This window comes from Pseudomassariella vexata, assembly GCF_002105095.1.
Source record: "Pseudomassariella vexata strain CBS 129021 chromosome Unknown BCR38scaffold_6, whole genome shotgun sequence".
Taxonomy (NCBI): Eukaryota; Fungi; Ascomycota; class Sordariomycetes; order Amphisphaeriales; family Pseudomassariaceae; genus Pseudomassariella; species Pseudomassariella vexata.
Genome location: NW_024467961.1, coordinates 1,199,020 through 1,221,502, shown reverse-complemented (window position 1 = coordinate 1,221,502; position 22,483 = coordinate 1,199,020). Strand labels below are relative to the sequence as shown.

Genomic DNA, 22,483 nt, shown 5'->3' with positions numbered 1-22,483 from the left:
GTCTTCACGACGACGACGCTTGCCTCTAGCCAGTGGTCCGCAGCCACGACCACAGGGATTTCAGGTGGTTAATTGCGTTGTTTGCAGTGGGATTAATTGGGGTGCTGTAGTGGTAAAATTAGCTCTGTGGTGGCTTGGAAAGCAAAGGGCATCCAATAAACCAACGACCAGCTCGCCTGATCATGAACAGACATCAGAGGCGCAACACCATAAGTATACCAAGCCCGAGCTACCGACTCAGGGTTCTGAATTGTCCGAGCTACCAGTTAAGGAAGATGGAACACCCCATGGACCGACAGAAATATTAGCAGAAGCCCACCCGAGCGAGCTAGCAGTTCAGCGGGCTGAAATGTCAGAGCTCCCGGCGGTTCTAGGTCGGAGGCTAAAGAACCCAGCCCAACCCTCCGAGCGGCGAGCGAGCTACCATGATTTCATATAGTAACCCTGGGGACATAAAATTGTATGTAGCTCAAACCTCCCAGGCTGATTCTTCGTAAAATGTCCAGAAAATACTCACCTAGGCGAATTCAACGAAACTGTTTCTGAAGCCCACTAACAACAACATGAGTTCTATGACTTCAACGCCGTATTCCGAAGACATTATGCCTGCGAAGTGTCAAAATAGTGGTAGCATCCACAGTTCAGACGCGGGTTGCAATTTTACCGGGTTGCACTTGCGCTTCTGGTAATTATTAAATGCATACTTGCCTCAATATATCACCTACACTGTCATCTTCAATAAGCTCTTCGTCACATGATAAGCCAAGTATGACGACCTTGTGCTTATATGGGAAAAACATGCGCCAGCGCCAGCGCCTCCACAAGCACTGCACTTGATGACCCCTACAGTCAACCGTATATCGAGGGGTTCTTGGTTGTTCGTCCAGATTATACCTTAAACCCAGCCGACAGTATTGACGAAGGTTAGACAAAGCAGAAGCCTGTTCCCCACCTTCGACACGTATAAAAAGGATATCACAACCCCGCCCCGCCAATATCATAGAACTCCCACCTTCCCTCCTTCATATCCGCCCAGTTGTCACCTCACTTTTATACACTGGTACTCATGACCCGCACCAACAAGTCCCCACACGGAGGAGCATCATCCAGCATGTCACCACTATCATCATCCAGTGGCAATATCTTGTCGGAGACACTCCGTGAGATCACCACGACCAAACTCGAAGAGCTGTCCAAGCGGCGTACCGAGTTCGTCGACAGGAAGACGGACATCGTTGCTAGGCTGCATTCGGAGAATGATCGCATCAATCGGCTCACGATCCTCTGTGATGGCGTCAAGGCTTGTTTCGCCGTCAAGACGGACAAGACGGGCAAGGTAATCCGGGGCCACACCAAAACGCCCGATGTCGAGATCGAGCTGAAAAATCTTGATTCTTTCCTGGCCCAGGCCCGCTATGATCCGTCCGTGTCGACAAAGACGTTTGATGCCTGGGAGAATTCATTGCTTCGTCATCTGGAGACACAGTCTTTGAGGTTTGAATACGCCTCACTCTATGCCCAGTTGGTAACAGAGTGGCTCTCCACTGAAGAGTTCGGATCGCACGCTGGAAACTCAGATGAGAGTGCCGAGTATGTTCCTAGCAAGAGGAAACTCGAGTCGAGGCTAGAGTGGGAACGTAGCGTCTTCGAGCCCGCAATTGTGGACGTCCAAAAGCTCGAAGAATACCTGGCACAACTATTTCAAGACGGAAAGGGACAGACCAAGCCAAAAGCAAAAGCGTCGAAGCAGCTCGCCGACGAGATTGCTAGTTTTGAGATGGAGATGTCTTCGCCCAATCAGTTCACTCCATCCAGTCTGAACTGGGTCATTCAGGGGCTTCTAGATTCTGAACTGCTGTCAGACGAGAAGCGGGAGGTGCTTAAGAACTTCAAGACCAGCCAGGTGATGTTGACTGAGGTTTCAGATGTTCTCAACATGAGGATCACTGGCTTGGCTAAGTGGTCGTGGGGTGAGAGTGTTCCGGTAGAACAGCGGCGCAAGATTAGCGGCGGATACAACATCCACATGCACGAGGACCTTCTCCAGGCCATTTTCCTTCAGCACATCGGCGTGAAATGGTCGGTTTTTCTGAAGGGGGCTTTCAGGCGCTTCAGAAAATTGCCGGGCCCCTGGATTGACGTGCGGAGTGATGTTCCCAACATCGATAGGAAGAGACTTGGCTACTATCTCGGACCCATGGAGACCAAACCCAGCGTCCAACACACGAGACGGAGCATGTACCGCAAGAATTACTTCGTGGCTCATCTACTGGACTCGGAGTGTCAAACCGTTGAGGCTCTAGATGGAGAAGAAGAAGCTGAGATAGTGGAAGCGTGTCAGGTCCAGACGAATCAGATACCAAGGAGGGCCATGGCCGCCCAGCCTGCAATGAACAGCTTTTCATCCCGTTTTATTTCAAGGGGAGGTGCCAAGAGATACAGAAAAGTTCCGTCTGATGCACACCCAGAAGAATCCGAGTCAGACATAGAGTCAGATGATTCAACGACGACCAAGAAGCCGATGGAGGCGAAGCAGCGTCTGCTACACCTGCTCTCAGCCGAAATTGCAATCAACACCAGAATCCACGGCGAGATCACCGTATTTCGGTCTGTGTTTGACAGTTGGAACTCGTTGCTGCCTCATGCCACGCTTCGAACAGTCTTGTCGTTTCTAGGGGTGTCTGCCACGTGGCTGGAGTTTTTTGTCAAGTTTCTCGAGGCACCCCTGAGATTTGTTGGTGAAGACGAAGATGCAAACCCGGCGCGCACCCGTCGCCGTGGTGTCCCAGCTAATCATGCATTGAGCGAAGTCTTTGGTGAGGTCGTCCTTTTCTGCCTGGACTTTTCCATCAATCAGTCCACCACTGGCAGCTTGCTGTACCGTCTCCACGACGAATTCTGGTTCTGGTCCCCCAACCACAAAATCGCGGTCACAGCTTGGAAGGCCATCCAAGACTTTGCCACAGTAACGGGAACCGACTTGAACCCATCCAAGACCGGAACAGTTCGCATTTCTGGCGATCCCAACGTCTCTCTATCAATTGATGCCAGTCTTCCCAACGGCCCGATTTGCTGGGGCTTCTTGCAGCTCTCACCCGAGTCTGGTCGCTTTGAGATCAACCAAAAGATGGTAGACTCTCATATCGAGGAACTTCGAAAGCAGTTGCACGGTAAACAGAATAGCATCTTCGCCTTCATCCAAACTTGGAACACTTACGCTGCCACGTTCTTTGCGTCTAATTTCGGCAAGCCGGCCAACTGTTTCGGGCGCAATCAAGTCGACCAGATGCTTGCCACGCACTCGCGGATCCAGCGCGAGATCTTCAAGGAGGGGTCCAACTTGCGTTCTCATGCCGGTGGTAATGCCAACAACGTCGTCGAGTATATTAAATCCGTGCTGGGGCAGCGTTTCGGGGTCAGTAATATCCCCGACGCCTATCTTTTCTTCCCCGTGGAGCTGGGTGGTCTTGACCTCCGAAGTCCCTTCATCTCCACGCTGCAGATCCGGGACAGCGTCATCAGAGACCCCTCACAACTCCTGGACGCCTTTGAAGAGGCAGAGATGGAGCGATATGGCCCCGCCAAGACGGCCTTTGAGAAGGGTGACACCAAAGATGAACGATACGCACTTGAGGATCCGGACTGGGAGCCCGTGGAGCAGCATGACAGGGACACGTTCATGAGTTTTCAGGAGTTCACGCGCTGGCGCGAGGAGTTTCAGTTTGGCTTTGATAACGAGCTGCACGATGTTTATCAGCAACTGCTGCAACAGCCGGAGGAGGAGAGCTTGGAGATTTCCGACGGAATCGCAAACGGCCTTTCGAGCTTGGGTCAGCAGAGCAATGCAAGCGGGATCCGGGAGAATTGGGACAGCATGGAGCCATACTGGCGGTGGGTAACGATGCTGTACGGGCCCGAAATGATAGAGCGGTTTGGTGGGTTGAAGATTGTGGACGCAGGCCTGCTGCCTATGGGCATGGTGAGTCTGTTTCGCGACAAAAGGGTCAAATGGCAGGGTTAGGCAAGGTTGGAGAATGTGGTGCCTTGATTTCATCCGTCCTTACTAATGATCATGTCCGAGATGTCCGACTCTCCGCACAGAGTCCAGATGTCGCAATCAACCCTGCTTATAAATCGCAACTTCATCCCATCGGGTATAAGACGACCACCCCGCTTATAAATCGTAACTTCATCCCATCGAGTATAAGACGACCACCCCCGCTCTCAAAGCTCAATTGACGTTTTCGACTATTAAAGAACCTGTAGATGGGAATTCGTAACTTGTCTCAATCAATCCTAAAATCGGTAAACAGCATCAAGATGGCAGCTTCCCCCAAGATCAAGCTCTACACCAACCACTTGTGCCCTTGTATGTGACCCCAAACGCCCCTCCCTACCCACTTACTATGCAATGTATTACGTATCACGTACTAACACAAACACCCAGGGGCCCACCGAGTTCACATCGCCCTCAGCGAGCTCCAAGTTCCCTTCGAGGAAGAAATCATCGACCTGACCGTTCCGCGCACGCAGGAGTACCTGCGAGTCAACCCGCGCGGCCTCGTGCCCTCGCTCGAGTACAGGGGCGAAATCATCACTGAGTCGGCCATCGTTTCCACCTTCTTAGCCGACGTCTTTCCCTCCAGTCTTCTCCCCGCGTCGACGGATCCCAAGGGGCCCCTCACTCGTGCCAGGATCGGCTTCTTCGTTGACACCTACTTCTCCAAGCCCCATGCTAGCTTCGTCAAGGTGTACTCGGCCAAGTCGGATGAGGAGGTTAATGCATTTATGAAGGAGTATGTGAATGTTATTGCGAAGGAGGTCGAGCCGCTGCTGAAGGATGCGGCGCCTTTCTTTGGGGGAAGTGAAAAGCTGACGTTGGCTGAGGTTAGTACAAATTGTTTTATCATAGTTCCTATCTTTCTCTTGATATTGATTGTGGCATCAGGTCTTGATCGGGTCGTTCATCATCCGGCTCTACACATTCCCTAAGCACGGCCTGCTGTCCCAGACTCTCCTGAGTGATCTGGCTGAACAGGCTCCCAACTTCGACAAGTGGGCCAAGGTGGTCGCTCAGCATCCGAGTGTTACTGGCATCTACAATGAGCAGGAAGTTGTGGATACGACTAAGGCAAGACTCGCTAAGGCTAGAGCCTAGGCGTAGTTTCTTCAGATTCGGTGTTGACGTAGGGAAGTTTCGCACGTTAGCCTTTGCCCAGGGCGTTAGAACTCAGTCCTAAATTGCGATGACATCATCGTTCGTTGAATGCAAAAAATTGATTAGTTCATGAGATGAAACTGTAAAGAATTGGCGAACTCATACGTGGAAAGGAGCTCGAGTGTCCACTCATACACAATTTCGAACCCGATCATCAGCATCGTCGGCAAAGCCCGCAATCGCTGAAAACTCAGAAGACTCGTTTTCTCCGAGTTATGGCAACGTCACATGTATCAGTACGTTATGGACGACATTTGTCTAGTTTCTACGCTAGAATCCATCGTCATCACATGCCAACGCTCCAATTCCACGGCGCCATGCTCATTCCGGATTTTCAGCGTCGCTCTCCCACTGCACGATTGAAGCCTAAAGCAGGTAACTTCGTTTGGTATCGTCTCGTTCGGACCACTAACCGGAAGACGACTGCCGTGAAGCAAGGCGATAAATTGAGATCAAGTTTCATACCATGCTGCTTGGCCCAGCGTAGCCTCACCTCCCAAGGTCTTGGTGATGACGCAAATAATATCAGTAATCTTAGCGTAGCCTCCAGCCTAGTCTCTCGAATGAACACGACTGGGCGCGATGATGACAATTGGCAGAGCCCATGAGTTTCCATATATAGCACAAATGCCACCAAGTAACAGGGTTGAAGAACTGCAGCTCTGCGAAAGCATTGGACCACACCAAATCAGTCAATGGCCGACTGTGTCCATTTAGACAAAGAAGAAATAAACTCCTTCCTCGATTGCGTAGACAAAAACAACGATGGCTTATCCAATACAGCGAAGTCGAGCAATAACTCGACCTGGTACATGACGAAATCGCGCCACAAGCCCAACCGCACAATCAACATCACGACACCAAAGAGGACGAGGCGCGACACCCCTTTCTGCGATCCATCATCGGCAATGGCGACGATAAGCGCTGTATCCCGCGGGCCGAGTTCGCGGAGCGGGTTAAAGCGTGGAAGATCCCCTTCCTGAAGCAGGATTTTGAAGAAGAGGAGAATGCAAAGAACTATATCAAGTCGTTAAGCGTGTGGAGGCGAATGAGGGCTTACTGGGCGGTATACGAGCCGGAGATTTTGTTCATGGGAATTGTTGTGGGGACTCAGCTCGCGTTGGGGTCTGGCAAATGGTGAAGTATATTACGGAGACAATATATCGGGACGCGTTTGGATGGGGGTGGAGATGGTGAAGACTTGTGCGGGGGCGCTGTATCCGACGATGTTCTTTTTGGTTTTGAGTATGTCTAGGTAAGTCCTTAATGTTTGCACGACTAAGAGAGATGCGTGAGTTGCAGTGTAGGGGGTTAGTCGAGGAAAACGTGTGATAACACCACTGACTTTTGAATACGTACTTCTCTACCTTCTTACGCCGCTCCTACCACATCTCCCGCTTCTTCATCAACTGATCGTCCCAATCATTCCACATCCATATCTCCATCGCAGCCCTCCTCTTCGCCACCCTGCATGCCATCGGCCGCCTAACGGGCTCCTTCTACTGGGACAGCCAGCCCATCAACCAAGAGCCCGTAGCCGCCGTCCTGGGCCTCACGGGGCTGATTGCTCTTGGTCTGTTCTATTTATCGAGTCTCCTCAGCGTGCCCCAGGTACGACAGTGGAACTACGAGGTTTTTCAGTTGGGACATTTACTAATGTATCCCATCATCGGCCTCCGCTTGGCGCATGGCACGGCACAGTTTCTGCAGCGGCCTTTGCTGGGTTACTTTCTTGCCTTCCCCACGCTTCTCGTTCTAGTTGAGCGAGTCGTGCGCGTAGCGATGGGCTTTCACCGTATCCCTGCTGCCCTGCGCGTGCTGGATATCGAGGCGGTTGAGATCAAAGCCACCGTCCCCAGTGAGCGCGTATTGAAGTACGAAGCTGGGCAGTACGTCTTTTTGCAAGTGCCTAAGTTAAGCTTGTTTCAGTGGCATCCCTTACCGTGTCCTCGTGCGTGGGCAATGAGACGCGGTTGCATATCAATACAGATAGGAACTGGACATCAAAGCTGAGGTTCCTGGGTGGCGATACGGGGATAAGGAAATCGAAACAGGTATTAATGGACCCTTTGGCGCCCCTGCGCAGCGTTTCAACGACTTTTCGCATGCCATTGTTGTTGGCACTGGGATTGGCGTCACCCCCTTTCCCGGTATCCTCGCGGATTTGCAGGCGCGGGATAACAGGGCCCATGGTGGTCCAGGGACTGTCGGCTTCGGGTGCGCCTCGGAGTTGGACATGCCCGTGAAGACGGAAATCGGGCAGGTGGCAGTCGGGAGTAACCCCGTACAAATTTCAGATCACCAAAAGTCTAGCCGTTGAAACCCCTGGTTTCCAATCAGAACCCCAGTCGCAATCAAACACCACCTCCGCCTCATCTCCCACACCCGAACGCACCTTCGCCCCAGGCTACCGCAGCGTCGATTTCCACTGGATGGTCCGCGACCGCAACCCCCTTCTCTGGTTCTCTGACCTTCTCAACGCCGTGCCTCGGAGCCAGGATTGGCACCGCGGCCACGAAAACCAGACGCATCTAGCATCAGGCTTCATACCTACGTCACGCAGAAGCGCAAGGGTATCGCTACGCACGTCTACTGCTGGCTGCTCGAAACGCACCGCACCCATGCGCACCCTGCATCGCCCCTGACGGGGTTACTTAACCCGATGCGCTTTGGGAGATCAGACTTTGTGCGGATCCTTGATGTATACTATGGGGAGATGAAAAAGTTTCGAGCTAGTCGACAGGGAGTGAGTGATAAGAATTCAGAAGCACCAGGCGACCATGACAGTCTCGAGGTTGGGGTGTTTTTTTGCGGGATGCCATTGATAGGTGAGATCTTGGCAGATCGGTGTCGGTTATTGACAGATAGGGGACGGGCTGAAGGAACATGTGTTTAATATCATTTCATGATGGAGGTGTTTGGGTAGGGACTCGAATAAAGCCGGTGGGCATAACAATAAGGAGTCTGATCAATACGCAGGTTGATGACTATTAATACTATAGTTACAGGATTAATACCCAACAAGTTTTGCATCTCGAATTGTTCCCGTTACTCGGATTGGACAACGATCCACATTAGTTAGCTAAAACATCTCCGTCATTGCGTAACCGCCTCGAGCGTGGGCAGCGTCGTAAAGAGCCTGGATATCCGCCTTCCACTGCTTTTTGTCTAGACGAAGAAATCGTCGATCATAAGTGAGGACTAACAAATTGATGGTTAGTACGCTTCCTCGAAGTGGCCGTGGTTACTTACATCCGTTGACTTCGCCCTCGACATCCGTCGTCTGCGTCCACACGGCGCCACTGCATGAGTACATTTTGACTTGGTCAAGGAGTTCGCTCATGAGTAGATGACCTCGATAATTGTACGCATCAAGGTCTTCGTTGATTTCGTACGTCTGATTGATCGTGTTAATGGCTGCTTGAACTTTCCAGAGACTTCAAAATCATTGTTAGCTTTTCCCTACGCTGATACTGTGTCGGTTCAAGTTTAGGCTTGATGAGTAACTGACTGCTGCTCGGAAATATTGTGGCCAATGCCGCCGAATTCCCCCTGTATGGCAATGCGGGACGGATCATATGGGCTCGAGTTGAGCTGTTCAACTCTCGGTGTTAGCAATTACTATTTGCAACGTGTCGTAGGAGCGGGAGGTCATGTCTTAAGAAGGTAAGGTAAAACTGCTTTTTACAGATAATATTACCCGTAAGACAATACAAGTAAGGGAAATAAGAGCTCCAAGAGTTACTTGCACTGTAGAATTTACTGCCGCATTGCGGGTTGGCATAATGGTGATTGTCGTGCCAGTCCCCTGCTCCATGATCGTACCAGCCACTGGTCGAGTCGACAAGTCTCGTTGGGTCCAGCTCTTTCGCGCGGGCTGTCAATCCGATTTCCGGAGTTCGTCCGTCTCTGTACTGGCCCCAGCCTTCGTTGTAAACAATCTAACTTGGGTCAGCAATGGCGCACAGTTAGATAGTTTGCGTAGATGCGTACCCATGTGGCGATGCTGGGATAGCTCTTGTGCTGATTGATAAGAAGCTCGAACTGTCGCTCAAATTCGGCTTGCTCTGCGTCTGTAGGAACATATTTCACAGAATCATCCTTCATTGATGGCATGTCCTGAATGAGCAAAAGCCCCATCTGGTCACAGGCTTGGTAAAACAGAGCATTCTCGACTTTGATCTAGACACGTGACAAAGGCAATCAGCTGGGGTCCGATACTAGGAGCAAATGACTATTCAGGATCACTCGAGTTCTTACGTGTTTGCGTAGCATGTTTGCTCCTAAATCCTTGAGCACTTTCAGGTCATACACCATAGCCTCACGGTTTGGAGGGGTGTATAAGCCGTCGGGCCAAAAGCCTTGGTCCAGAGTGCCGAACTGAAACAGGAACTTCCCGTTCAACAGTGGTCTTAGGACTCCATTGACCTCGCCCGACGAAATGGTCCGAAAGCCCGTGTAGCTGGTGACTTCGTCCCCGCCCATGCTGACCGTCAAGTTGTACAGAGTGGGAGAGTCGGGCGACCACAGCTGCGGTGAGTCGACGACAAAGCTAAATGGTTCATTAGAGGTGGCGTCGTGTGACGCCACAACGTTCCCGCTGTCGTCGAGAACCGAGACAGAAACACTTTCAGAAGCGCCAGAACTCAAGACAGTCATGTCGACTGCGGGGCAGTTTGCATCAGCATTCCCAGTTTCAGTTCGTAGCGGCGCGGCGGGAACCTACCTTGACCATCCATGCCTGCCGCAATATCCAAGCGGGTGATAAAAGAAGTTGGAACTGATTCCATCCAAACAGTTTGCCAAATACCAGTACACGGCCTGTAGAATATGTGTGACGGGTTTCGAACCTGCTTCCCGTGGGGTATGTTGTAGCCTTCCATGTCTGTCGGGTCAAAAACGAAAACTTGGCTGCGGTGCGTCTGCATATCAGCGAACTTAACCACAACTGCGAGAAACACACACAGGGCTTTCTAACAGTTTATTGGTCCCCTTGAAATTGACGAATTCAGTAGCATCGACGCTGAAGTGCCAATATCCACCTCTGTGAAACCCGGCTTTGCGGCCGTTGATGAAAACAGTTGCCTCGTAATCGACAGCTTCGAAGTTGATAATGAAGCGTTGGTTGTGTGCCGACCAGCCCCGGGGAACCTGGAACTCTCGGTCGAACCACGCGTAGGTGACGTTGAGCTCCTGCACACCGGAGAGTCCACTTTCAAGACATGACGGCACCAAGACGTCTTGTGTCAGTGTCTCGTTGAGGGGAGCCATGCGGGCCTCGTCCAAGCCCGACGCAGGTCTCCACTTCCAGACACCGTTCAAACTCTGCCACCGAGACCTTTGAAGTAGAGGCCGCGGATACTCAGGCCACGGATCAGTCCCGACCTTGTAGGTCCAGTCTGTGTCGAGCGGTGGTGTCTTGACTTCGTAGCCGAGCACCGAGGATCCCAACAGCACCACGCCCAGACCAATACCGATGCTGAGGCGCATGTTGACTATATATGGCCCGTTCGAATGAGGTAAAATATTCTCCGATAAGATACTACCTGCACTGGCAGCAGTCGTCCAGGTTGTGGATCTCGACCGAAGTGGCAGAGCTGAATACCCTAGTGGGCAAGGTAAAAAGTAGCTGCTTCACACAGGGAGTGCCTGGACTCTGGCCGTCTCCCTGACATCTTGTCAGTCCGGTGGGCTAGACATGATATATACCCAACGGAGGAGGTAGTGGTTGCGGCACAGGCTTCGCGTCACCGTAGCTTCTCCGCGATGCTCCAGGCTATCTTGCACCTTCCTGTTTTCGTTGCATGACCCGATCCTTGGAACTTACGACTGACAACTTAGCGAAAGTGATCGGAACGCGAGATATGCTCGAGCACGCTGCAGTAAGCTGTGGTCGACCTGCCGAGCTGCTTCTTTTCTCGGGACGTGGAGCTTACCAAAAGCTCGACGTTGCATTATTAGACATGGGTGCTGCATGTCGTTACTTCAACTTGCCCGGGGTAATTATGGGGTATCTAGAACTAGCTGGCTGGGCATCTGCAAGAGAAGCCAGGTCGGCGGCGGTCAGCAGGTTCAAGTCTAGCATACTGCACGGCAGCTGCCATCTATTGGTTGAGGCGCGCGGGAGACGGCGGCGCAGCTGTCGAGATAAATATCGCGTGGCCGATGTGATACGTCCAAGGTTGTGCAACGTCCAAGGTTGGTTTGATGGGCAAATAGGGACAGCCACACAGTCAAGCTGAGCCAAAGCATCCCGAATGTCGGGAGCACGGCGCACCGGGATGAGTAGAAGCCGAGTGCGGAAGGCAATGCCGTAGTCTAGGGTGCTTTTCTGCCGCCGTTGCAGCTGCTGGACGAAGATAACAATCATCAACCGTCACAGCGGCGTGAGCAACCAGCACCGTTTGAAAAGACTCTCGATACGGCCCGAATGTGCTGGCAGTATATTGATCTTGTGATCTGACTGTAGTGCGGTAGCCAAGTGTCGCGCAGACAATGGATCACAACCTGCAGGCCACTTCAGTATGCGGTTCAATCACGGCAAGACATTTCGATCTGCAATAGCCGGGGGTCGTTCGCCGACGCAAGGCGTGTCCGCATGATGCATACACGGAGATTATCTCTGCCACGTCTTGCCTCGGTGGAGTTGGGATAATGAAGTGCCGAGTGTATGTACGACATGGTCATGGGGAAATCAAGATGGCTGGGCGGGCTTGGAGTTGAGAATAAGAAAAATTGATCGCGAGGTTGATGGGTCTGAGAGTTGCAGACAGATGCATTATGGGCTGCATTGTGAAGTTACGTTTAAGGCTCGGAGCGCTGGCGATGCCGCTGTGGAGGCTGAACGATCGACTCTCATGCGGGGAAGCGCTTGCATTGCGGAGAATTTCTGAAGCTTAAGCGCCAAGGCTAATAATACAGTGGCCAAGCTAGCTACTATGCTTACTGCTTACTGCTTACCGAAGCCACCGCCGTCTGCCTGCCGTATTTGTCTATTGGAGTTTATCAGATCACCTTTGGTCATAAGCTCAAGTTCTAACGACTACAGCGGGCGTCGTTGATGCGATCGTTGCCACATTGTGTTCGCGTGATCCCTTCCATTCTCCTCTTGTCTCCAGATAAGTAATTGACGCAGCCCATCTTGTTCCACGCCTAGGGCTTGGCCAGATGTGTAGGGCATTGACTACTTGGATGGTATTTTGGCAGCTGGTGGGGTGCTGTGCTACTTATATAAACTGTGCCGAGGTTCTTCTTGTGGCTCGTCGTGGGTTTCATCCATAGGAGAGGTCGTCGTGAGCCGTGGTAATGGCCAGCACGGTTAGAAGGGCTTCTGGGACACAGGACCGCGAAAGATCACTTGCTCTATTTTCATGACAGGCTGCCAAGTTCACCGATCTGTCGGTACACTAGATGTTGGATCTCTTGGCAGAACAAAGTCGCAACCGGGTAAACCCAATGTGACGAGACCCTCAGTGTATTTATCCACATATGTATCTATCTGCGTAGATATCTGAAGAGTATATAGCCCAACATTCTGTTCAAGAAGAAGCGCATAACGAGACCGAACGGCCGAATTATTGGAGGACATCAAGCAGTGGCCGATCATGAAATGCATCTTCAATAGATGACAACCCAGGATATATATTTCTAAAATTTTATGAACAGGTCCTTGAAGAGAGAACGCATACCAATGAGACTGTGGTAGAACAACACTCTAGACATACTCCTCCACAGGTTGATCACGGAAGGGAAAACACATGGATACGGCGAAGTATTATCATACGTATCGCTCGGTCTGATCGTTGTTGATACCGTGGTGAAGTGATCAATGCAAATGGAGTTAAAGATGAATTAAAAGGACGATAGATGTGCTGCAGTGCGGGTTTCTCACATAGCAGACTGTCAATTACAAATGCAGACAAAGGTGTGTATACTTAATGATCAAATCTTGTAGTTTATAGATGCACTCGTGGTCTAATTCCCATGTGCGATATAAATTTCAAAGCCAATAGCCTAGTCATTCATAACTACTGGTTAGTGAAAGAAACAACACGGTTCTGCCGGGTTGATGTGGTGCGAGAAGCATCGTAATACTACAACCTCCAACACTTTTCTGACAGAAACTCACTGACGTCCCAATGTAGATTGTGGGCAGAAATGGCAGTGTTCGGCCCCGCACGGACCACCCAGTGTAGCCACTGTAGATTAGCCAGAGCTTACGGCAAGTAACGATAGTCATAAGAACAACAATGAACGGTGGGCTGCGATTTGCCCACATAGATAACAATAACGTACCCCACAAGCAAGTTGGCCACTTTTTCTTGGCACCGTATGAATAACTTCAATAACTTAACTAACGTAGTCCACGGTCCAATTGCACACTTCGGCAGATTTTCGTACGCTACCACTTTGACCTGCGGTTTTTCACCACATAACTATGGTTGGTTCTTGGAATGAAAGTGATATGATTCTAGCATTGCGTGCGCTTCAATCTGATCCAAAATTAAGTGTACGTCGCTGTCAGGGTACGGCTAGACCGAAGGCGATAGTACAGAGTGATGGGGAGTAACGGGCGTCCCTCCTACGTAATACCGGGTGGTCACTGGCGGTCTCAGGTAGGGGTGCCCACGGTGATGCATTGATCTCTACTCTCCCTCTATCTTCTTCCCGGGCCTCCGCCCCTTACATAGATAGCTAGAACCCGACGTCGGAGCCGCGGAGCACTAGTTTCCCCGATTGTTCCGCAAACCAAGACTTCCATATCGTCATGACTCGCACATTCCTACATCGGAGCCCCACCGGTGTCCCACCGGTGCCTATGGCATTCTGTTCTCTGACAGTCGCGCTGGTCAGATCTATAACGTACCTTTTAGAACCCTTGCGTATCGACGCGACGGTAAAACCGCTTGAGCGAATACGTGATCGCCAACGCAAAAGTTGACTCCTTCCGAAGAAGAGGCAATCGTACGACATATAACCGACCTAGATTCGCGAGCATTTCCTTCCCGATTGAGTGGTGTTGAAGATATGGCCAACCGATTACTTCGAAGTCGCGACGCGGGACGCGTCGGCGTCAACTGGGCCTCGAGCTTCGTAAGACGACAACCAGACCTCCGGAGGGGCTTTTGGAGTGTACTCGCCGCTATGCCGCTGTAGCGACGCCCCTGAGACGGCAGAGCACGTAATCCTCTTTTGCGGGCTGTTGGAAGGACCGAGGGAACGATTACGGGCCACTATCACATCACGGCCACTATACTCTCACAAAGACCTCGCAACGGCAACAGGAGAACCAGTAGTTAGTGGGACTATTGTAAGGTGGCTGCTAGGGACGGGTCGGACAGCTTCAAGGCCCAGATAGCATCGATCTTCTCAGGGGGGACTTTGTTGGTAGGTTGAGAACCAACGTAGTATGGTAGTGAACGCAACGCAGTCGCCAATAGGGCGAACCGACGACGCAGCGTATGTATTTAGTCCAGCCATTAGGGCACGGTTTGACATACGGGAGTACTGGCAGAGGTACCGGGGGCTTCGAGCCTACTGCGTATTTAATAATAATAATAATAATATATCATATTGCACGCGCTTCAAAAGAGCATTTCTCGACTTTAGAATAATTTATTATAAATCGCGTGTAAAAGATTATCTAGGGGTATCTTTCATAATTATTAAGCAACTGAAAGCAGGTGTATTAAATCAAGTTTTTTTCAAGTTTAATATGACTACATTGAGAAATGGGCTCTTTAGAGGTGATTACTAATAAAGCGCATCCAAAAACTTTCTTAGGGGTGCCTTCCATGTGCCTGATTGTTAAGTTAACGTGAGCGCGTCGTGAAATAGTGGGGTAGGGGCCAGACTTTTCAAGGTGGGTCATTTTAGAAATAATCTGTGTGGGGGGTTTTGTTGCCCCCACCAATCTGTGGGGGACCTCTATTGAAAAACTGCCTGTGACGTCATTCTACGTTTATTGCATCACTCGGTTTACAAGATAAAACTTTTTAACGGGAAGCACTGCACAGTTCTTCTCACTAACAATCTACACCCTTCATCAGAACAACCCGCTTTGGAGCATAGCCTGACTGCATCTGTTATAGACATAAGCAAGCACAATGGCTACCCTCACAACAACGAGCATAATTCCAATGCTCTCACTGGCAACAACATCTCTGGGTAAAAGTAACTCAACCCAATCCTTGGCAATCATCCTTGACCATCCTCGACCATCCTCAATCATGGCTCAGTCAATCAGCATGAGATCAATGACGCTGTCTGAGAAGGAGAGAAACGAGTATTACTATGGGCTCCCTAGCCAGCCTAAGCTCGTGGCTCGAAGCAACTTCCGTGATACCTTGTGGGAGCCAATCATCAAGGATCAGCATCTGCTACCCAAGCGCATTGCCAACATCGGTTCTGACCACTCCCTCGTCGGAAACTACACTACGGAGCTGCAGAATCGCATCGTGGGCATTCTCGCCGGGACCAAGTGGACATCAATTGACGTCCTCCGCATTGGCTACGATGACCAGCATCAGAAGCCCGTAGTGCTCTGGGTTGCAGTCGAGCCGCGTAGTCTCGACCCTGACCTCGGGCTGCAGCTTGCTGAGCAGTGCCGCGCCGCGCTTTCTGATGCCAGCATCCACGATGTCCATTGCGAGATTCGTGAGGCCACTGTGACGACCTTGGCTTCGCACGCGAATGCTCAGCCTTTCCTACCCCTCAACCAGGGCGCACTCGGTAGTACCCGCTATCACAGTCTCACCTCCACCCTCGGACAGTCCGTTGCTGCCGCAGACTCGGACAAGAAGGAGGGATCCCTTGGTCTCTACCTATCTGTATGCGACCCCAAGCGCAAGGGCTTCCCTATCAAGTGCGCTCTGATCTCCCATCACGTCGCTTATGAGAAGGACAATGATCTCTGCAAGGATGACGTTCCCAACTCCAAGCCCAAGGTCCAGATTCTGATGCCGGGAAGTAAGAAGTTGGAGGACTATACCCATGAAGTCACTCAGACCGTCGATTTCTGGGCAAAGAATCCGTTGCTAGATACCACTGGCGCCTTGAAGAATGCTCAGCATCTCCGAGAGTATCTCGCCACACTCTCTGCCACGTCTGCCCGCTGCATTGGCCATGTCATCTACTCTCCTGCCCGCATGCCCAAGAAGATGTCCGACACGGCCACCAACAACGACGGTGAATGGTTGCCCGACTATGCCTTGGTCCAGTTGAACGAGCCACGATTTGGCGACAGCTTTGTTCGCCTTGCTAACCAAGTCTTCCTGGGCGCGTTGGGCCAAGAGCGTCTCCAAGAGCTCAATCACGGCTTCTTGGGCCATCACGCCTTCGTGCCACCGGCCGATGGTGTCTTGCGTCTCAAAGGGACCATTCCGCGCGGAGAAATCGCCAGTCCGCAGGAGGAAAACATCATCACGGCTGAACATTCACTCAGACTGGGTAAGAGAGGCAAAGCTACAGGGCTGACGTAGGGCATCAGCAATGAAGTAAGAAGCGTGACCCGTGTCAATGTCAACCGTGTGTGTTCTCAGTGGTGCATCATCTCTGGAAACGACCGAGTCTTTTCGCAGCCTGGCGACTCTGGTTCGTGCATCTGGGATCTCAAGGGCAGAGTTGGTGGAATGCTAGATGGTGGTAGCGGCGGCCAGAATGGTTCCCACGACATCACGTATGCTACGCACATCGACCAGATCATCGGAGACATCCAGAAGCACTTCACCTCGGTCATTATTCTGTAAGCAGCTTCCATTCTACTTTTAGCAGCCACTTTCTCAATATCCTCTTCCCACGCTAACTAAGGTATTCACCTGAAGGTAATGGCATCTCCCGATGGATCACCGAGCTCCCGGAAGGATGACACGGCTGCTCTGACAAGACACAGTGGGTATCTCGACGGTTTATGCTGGATGACTAATCGTGGTGGATAAACCAAGAGGGAAGAACGAAGGGAAAAATTGGCGAAGGGAGAAAATCGGCGAAGGGAAAAAATTGGCGAGAGAGAAAAAATCGTAGAGGAGACACATCAGAGGCAAGAGATTGTATTGCACGTAGACCTGACCAGTTCGGGTTTTAGATAATTGATTCATGTCTCTAGCTGAGTTCGTCTATGACCACGACGTGCTCTAGATCTGACCTGGGTCTGGTTGAATGAATATCCCACCGAAGGTGTGTGGCTATGTGACTTGTAAATGTGGCTGTAAACCAACATACGCCCTTAGATGACTTGCACAAGGCAAGGGGATCTGTCTTCAAGGCTGGAGAGAAGACGAAGACATGACGGAATAATTCTGAAACGATCCCATGAGCTGGAGAAACTACAGGCTAAATGGGACAACAAATGGATTAGCCACAAGTGACACCGAAGCCTTACCTCTTTGTGGCTCCATCACTGCACTGGGCCCTCAGAGAATAAATTACTAAGCACTCTGCCATCGAAACCGAAGTACTAGGGGCTGTATTGGTACTATGAAGGCGCGTGAGGAACCAATCCCAAGTTGGCCCCGAGGGGTCCCTAATTACTACAAAGCCTGCCTGCCTGCCTCGTAGCCCTCTATCAATCCATATCAACCAACCATATCCACCAAGACTATCAAAGCTACAGGCAGCTTTATGCCATTCCCCTTTCTTAGTAGAATAATGATACATGTACTCACGTAAGAAATTGTATGTAGAGATCACCATTGAATACAGTTATTATTGACGAGAATGGAGTGGTATCTTTCCTTTGCTGTGCACATTAAAATCAAATGCAGAATTACTTCGCAAAAAATGCACGAAAATATGTAATGCAAACCACCAAGCCCCCTATGCTCCATGTAACCCCATGACCAACCCATGCGTTCCAATGTCGTGTATCAGCAATATCATCATTGCTTATTTGCTAGCGGCGACAAACTCAGGGTCGCAGAGAATACTGCTAACCTCGCTGTCCTGCTGGAAGGTCCACTCTCCCTTATCCGCGTCGGGAGACGGCGCGTTGCGGCGTCTGCGCTGCAACGGCACACCCAGGGGGTGAAAAAGACTGCCCCGAGAAGGCACTTAGCGGCAAAAAACGTTGTGTGAACTGCAAAGGGAAGCACACGGCGTGGGACAGGGACTGCCCTACGGCAGAACAGCAGCGGCTACGCGTACCCGAGGCGTACGCTCACCGCCCCCGACAATTTGAGGTCCGCAGCTACTCGGACGAGTTATCTAGTGAAGGCAGGCTCACACCACCTAGCTCATTGTACGACCCCGGGGCCGCCCCCTAGGCGGATCGCGAGTGGAGCAGGAGCGAACCGAACGGTCTGCGTCAGCAATGCGTAGCTTCCTCACTAAGGGACGTACGAACGAAGATATACCATCGACAGCTTAATGGCAGTCTCTATTCTCTACTGTAATATCGCAGATTCAAAGGCGAACGCAACGCTAGCGCTGGATAAGGGGGGTAACTATGATATAATAGCGGCTCAAGAGCCATGGATCAACCGGCGGACGAAGGCGATTTATTGCCCGAAGTCGTCCAGGTACGAAGTAGTGTACAGCAGCGGCAGAGCTGCGCTATATGTCCATAACGATACGACGTGGCTACGTTGCGACCCCGTACCGGGATGGACTGGAGCAGTATTACGTTCGGGGCAGGCCCGGAAGCCCTTACAATCTGGTCTATCTATTCACCAAACCAGACCGGGAGCCGCTGGGTCAGCCCGCTCCAAGACCTCCCTAATGGGGCGCCGGAGGGGACACAGGTCCTCGTAGGGGACTTCAATACACATCACCCGCTGTGGGACGTCCACGGACGGTCGTCACGGGGCAGCGACAACGTAGTGGGGTTTGTGCGACGCTGGCGATTAGAGCTCGTTACGCCGTTCGGGGAAATCACACGGCAAAGGCACAAACAACGAGACTCAACTATCGACCTAGCCTGGGTGACGAAAGGGACTAGGATTGCTTACGATGGGGACCCGGGCCTAGAGGGCTCAGACCACAGAGCGCAAGTGATTAGGGTAATATCCAGCGGGGAAGCAGTCAAGGAGGGCCGCCGCAGTGTCGAAGGGTGGAACTGGGCGATGGCGGATAAGTGGCTCATCGTAGCCGAATCAAGCCAGAGATTTATGAATTATTTGCCGGTTGAGACGATAACGGAGTTGGACCAGGCTGTTGACTGGGTTATCCGGAACCTCCAAGAGATCGCCGATGTGGCGGTCCCGAGACGCACCGTTGGCCGAGGCGCTGGGGTCCCGTGGTGGTGCCCGCAGGTTAGCAAGGCTTGCGCTGAGACGAAGAGACGACGGCGGGACTACCTCCAGGCAAGATCGCAGACCAACTGGGACGAATATACAAGAGCCGGCCAAAAACAACGGCTCGAAATCAGCGAAGCGCAGACGCGTAGCTGGCACGAGAAGCTCGAGGGGACGGCGAAGGATCACAAAAGCCTGTGGGCACTGCAGAGGTGGGCTAGGCTACGGAGCTGGGCCCCCCCCTGAGGCCCACGGGTTGCCAGATCTCCGGAGGCACGCCGGCAACACGCTTACGGCACGTACACATGATGAGAAGGCAAAATTACTAGCTGAGAGGTTCTTCCCAGACCCGTGTATAGATCTATCGGACCTCGATCGCGGTCTATTACAGACGAGACCAGAGCTGAACGTCCCTAGGGAGGTGAACACAATGGATATCGAGTCTATCATCAAAGGAACGGCTGCTTGGAAGGCTCCCGGCGACGACATGATCCCCACTGGCCTGCTAAAGGCCTGCGGTGAACCCCTATGGGAGATCCTAGCGGATCTGGCAACAGCTAGCTTTAGGCTGGGGTACTACCCGGAGCGCTTCCGCTCAGCGAGGGTGGTTGTTATCCCTAAGCCTAATAAAACGACAGCTCAGAAGCAGACCCCTGGCGGCTAGCGCCCCATTGCCCTGCTTAGCACGGTAGGGAAGGTAATAGAGACGGCGATGAGCCAGCGTATCACCAAAGTAGCTGAGGCGGCCGGCCTACTACCAAACGGTCAAATGGGTAACCGCGCTGGGAGGTCCACCGAACTGGCAATACGTATAGTTGAGGACGTGGTCTATACGGCGTGGAGACGCGGGGGCATCGCCTCGCTGCTACAGCTAGACATCAAGGGGGCATTCGATACGGTCAATTACAGACGGCTGATTTCCATATTAGCCCGGAAAGGCTACCCGGAGTGGGTTCAGGAGTGGGTACGCAGCTTCGTGGAGGATAGGACGGTACGCCTCCGGTTCGATGGCAAGGAGTCAGAGCCAATCCCCCTACGAGCTGGCGTCCCCCAGGGGTCACCGCTATCCCCGATACTGTTTATATTATACATTTCAACGCTGTACGAGGAGCTAGCGGAGCAGCACCCACTACTTTTGGTAGTCGGGTTCGCGGACGACACGAACCTGCTAAGCGTCGGCACCGATCCAGACACGACCTGCCGCCGGTTGGAGAGCGCATGGGCTACGTGTCAGCCGTGGGCAGTGAGGCACGGGATGGAGTTCGCTCCTGACAAGAGTGAGCTAATGCACTTTACTAGGGCCCGAGAGCCCTTGCCGCAAAGTATTCGCCTTGGGGACGCCACAGTGTCGCCGGTAGTCTCAGCGAGGTTCCTAGGAGTCTGGTTCGACCGCAAACTGACGTGGCACGCCCATGTTGAGCGTGTTAAAACAAAAATGGCAACTCAAAAGCTAGCCCTGACAAAGCTAGTCAATATGTCGTGGGGCTGCGATCTTATACGGGCGAGGCTGTTATATACGGTGGTTATCCGTAGCGCGATCGCCTTCGGGGCGACTGCTTGGCATACTATAAGTGAGGAACCGACAGGGCCAGCTAAGAGCCTGATGGGGATACAGAACGAGTGCCTCCGGGTAGTCTGTGGCGCCCACAAAGCGACGCCGGTTCGCCACCTGGAAGCAGAAGCAGCAATCCCGCCACTAGACCTCTATCTTAGTGCCCGGGCTGCTAAGTTTGAAGAACGGCTACGGCTTAGCGGGAAGAGAAATCTGCTTCGCAGCGCGAGCGCTAAAGCGTCACATATACTCCGGCAGGATAGGCCGGCGAAGAGGAAGCAGGCGTCGCAGCTACTCCGACCGGCAGGGTACACTATGGAGAAGGAGGCCCGGGGCTCCGAGTGGATGAGTGAGGAAAAGGAGGTCCCGGCTGCCCTCCTCGGCCACTGGAGGAAGAGATGGCTCACCGGAGCAGAGCATCACGATCGCCAGCGACGCGCTATCGCTGAGGAACCGGAGGGCCCTTCGATGCAGATACCGAAAGGGGGCAAGTATTTCGGCCTGAACCGACTGGAGGCGTCTACGCTGTGCCAGATCAGGACGGAAAAAATAGGACTAGCAGCCTTCTTATTCAAGACAGGGGCTTTTGGCGTGTACTCGCCGCTATGCCGCTGTGGCGACGCCCCTGAGACGGCAGAGCACGTAATCCTCTTTTGCGGGCTGTTGGAAGGACCGAGGGAACGAACACGGGCCGCTATCGCACCACGGCCACTATACTCTCGCAGAGACCTCGCAACGGCAACAGGAGAACCAGTAGTTAGTGGGACTATTGTAAGGTGGCTGCTAGGGACGGGTCGGACAGCTTCAAGGCCCAGATAGCATCGATCTTCTCAGGGGGGACTTTGTTGGTAGGTTGAGAACCAACGTAGTATGGTAGTGAACGCAACGCAGTCGCCAATAGGGCGAACCGACGACGCAGCGTATGTATTTAGTCCAGCCATTAGGGCACGGTTTGACATACGGGAGTACTGGCAGAGGTACCGGTGGCTTCGAGCCTACGGCGTATTTAATAATAATAATAATTAAAAGGTTGTTCGTACGGTGCCAAGAAAAAGTGGCCAACTTGCTTGTGGGGTACGTTACTCCAAAAAGGCAACTTGTTAAATGTTTTGAAACACCCGACCTAGAAAGAACATGGTTAACCATCACAACGGACGAACATGTGGGGATTGAGCTGCAGACTATTGCTCCGTTGGTATAATTGCCAATTTGGGTAAGGAGCTATAGCTTTTGGCTTCTGATTTTCTCGGGACACTTCTTGCGTTTCGTGATTTGTGCTCAAATATTCATATTGAAGGAAACAGGGGCAAAATGGGTCCAAGTTCATCGAGCGTATTCCAATATGAACAATCAACAATATACGACGTTATGGAGCGTATGGAAAAGCGGGGACTCGAGACTAGAAATACCGTGTTGACTTGGCGCCGGTCATGTTGGACACTCCGTCACTACGTAACTCAGTAGGTGTCCCCTGGCCTTCGGCAT

The 22,483-nt window shown here is 52.0% G+C and overlaps 4 protein-coding genes across 4 annotated transcripts; 3 read left to right on the top strand and 1 right to left on the bottom strand.

The window, feature by feature from the left end:
* Positions 1–1,066: 1,066 nt before the first annotated feature.
* Positions 1,067–5,158, top strand: BCR38DRAFT_408852 (uncharacterized protein; the record flags this gene model as incomplete). Its single annotated transcript, XM_040858312.1, has 4 exons — positions 1,067–3,979; positions 4,267–4,369; positions 4,448–4,887; positions 4,949–5,158. The coding sequence occupies 4 exons, from the start codon at positions 1,067–1,069 to the stop codon at positions 5,156–5,158; spliced, it is 3,666 nt and encodes a 1,221-aa protein (XP_040716261.1).
* A 544-nt stretch (positions 5,159–5,702) lies between these two features.
* Positions 5,703–8,148, top strand: BCR38DRAFT_465655 (uncharacterized protein). Its single transcript, XM_040862708.1, has 8 exons — positions 5,703–6,005; positions 6,052–6,320; positions 6,409–6,463; positions 6,669–7,169; positions 7,208–7,240; positions 7,273–7,494; positions 7,532–7,679; positions 7,754–8,148. Exons 1-8 carry the CDS (start codon positions 5,984–5,986, stop codon positions 8,112–8,114), a joined length of 1,611 nt encoding a protein of 536 aa, XP_040716260.1. The 5' UTR covers positions 5,703–5,983; the 3' UTR covers positions 8,115–8,148.
* A 1-nt stretch (position 8,149) lies between these two features.
* BCR38DRAFT_465653 (glycoside hydrolase superfamily) lies at positions 8,150–10,708 on the bottom strand (the record flags this gene model as incomplete). The annotated part of the gene is made up of 8 exons (XM_040862707.1): positions 8,150–8,419; positions 8,471–8,655; positions 8,730–8,820; positions 8,964–9,159; positions 9,212–9,400; positions 9,479–9,882; positions 9,945–10,129; positions 10,182–10,708. 8 exons carry the CDS (start codon positions 10,706–10,708, stop codon positions 8,301–8,303), a joined length of 1,896 nt encoding a protein of 631 aa, XP_040716259.1. The 3' UTR covers positions 8,150–8,300.
* Positions 10,709–15,465: 4,757 nt separating this feature from the next.
* On the top strand, positions 15,466–18,477 carry BCR38DRAFT_523633 (uncharacterized protein; the record flags this gene model as incomplete). Its single annotated transcript, XM_040865269.1, has 3 exons — positions 15,466–16,666; positions 16,787–16,961; positions 18,168–18,477. 3 exons carry the CDS (start codon positions 15,466–15,468, stop codon positions 18,475–18,477), a joined length of 1,686 nt encoding a protein of 561 aa, XP_040716258.1.
* Between the last annotated feature and the right edge of the window lie 4,006 nt (positions 18,478–22,483).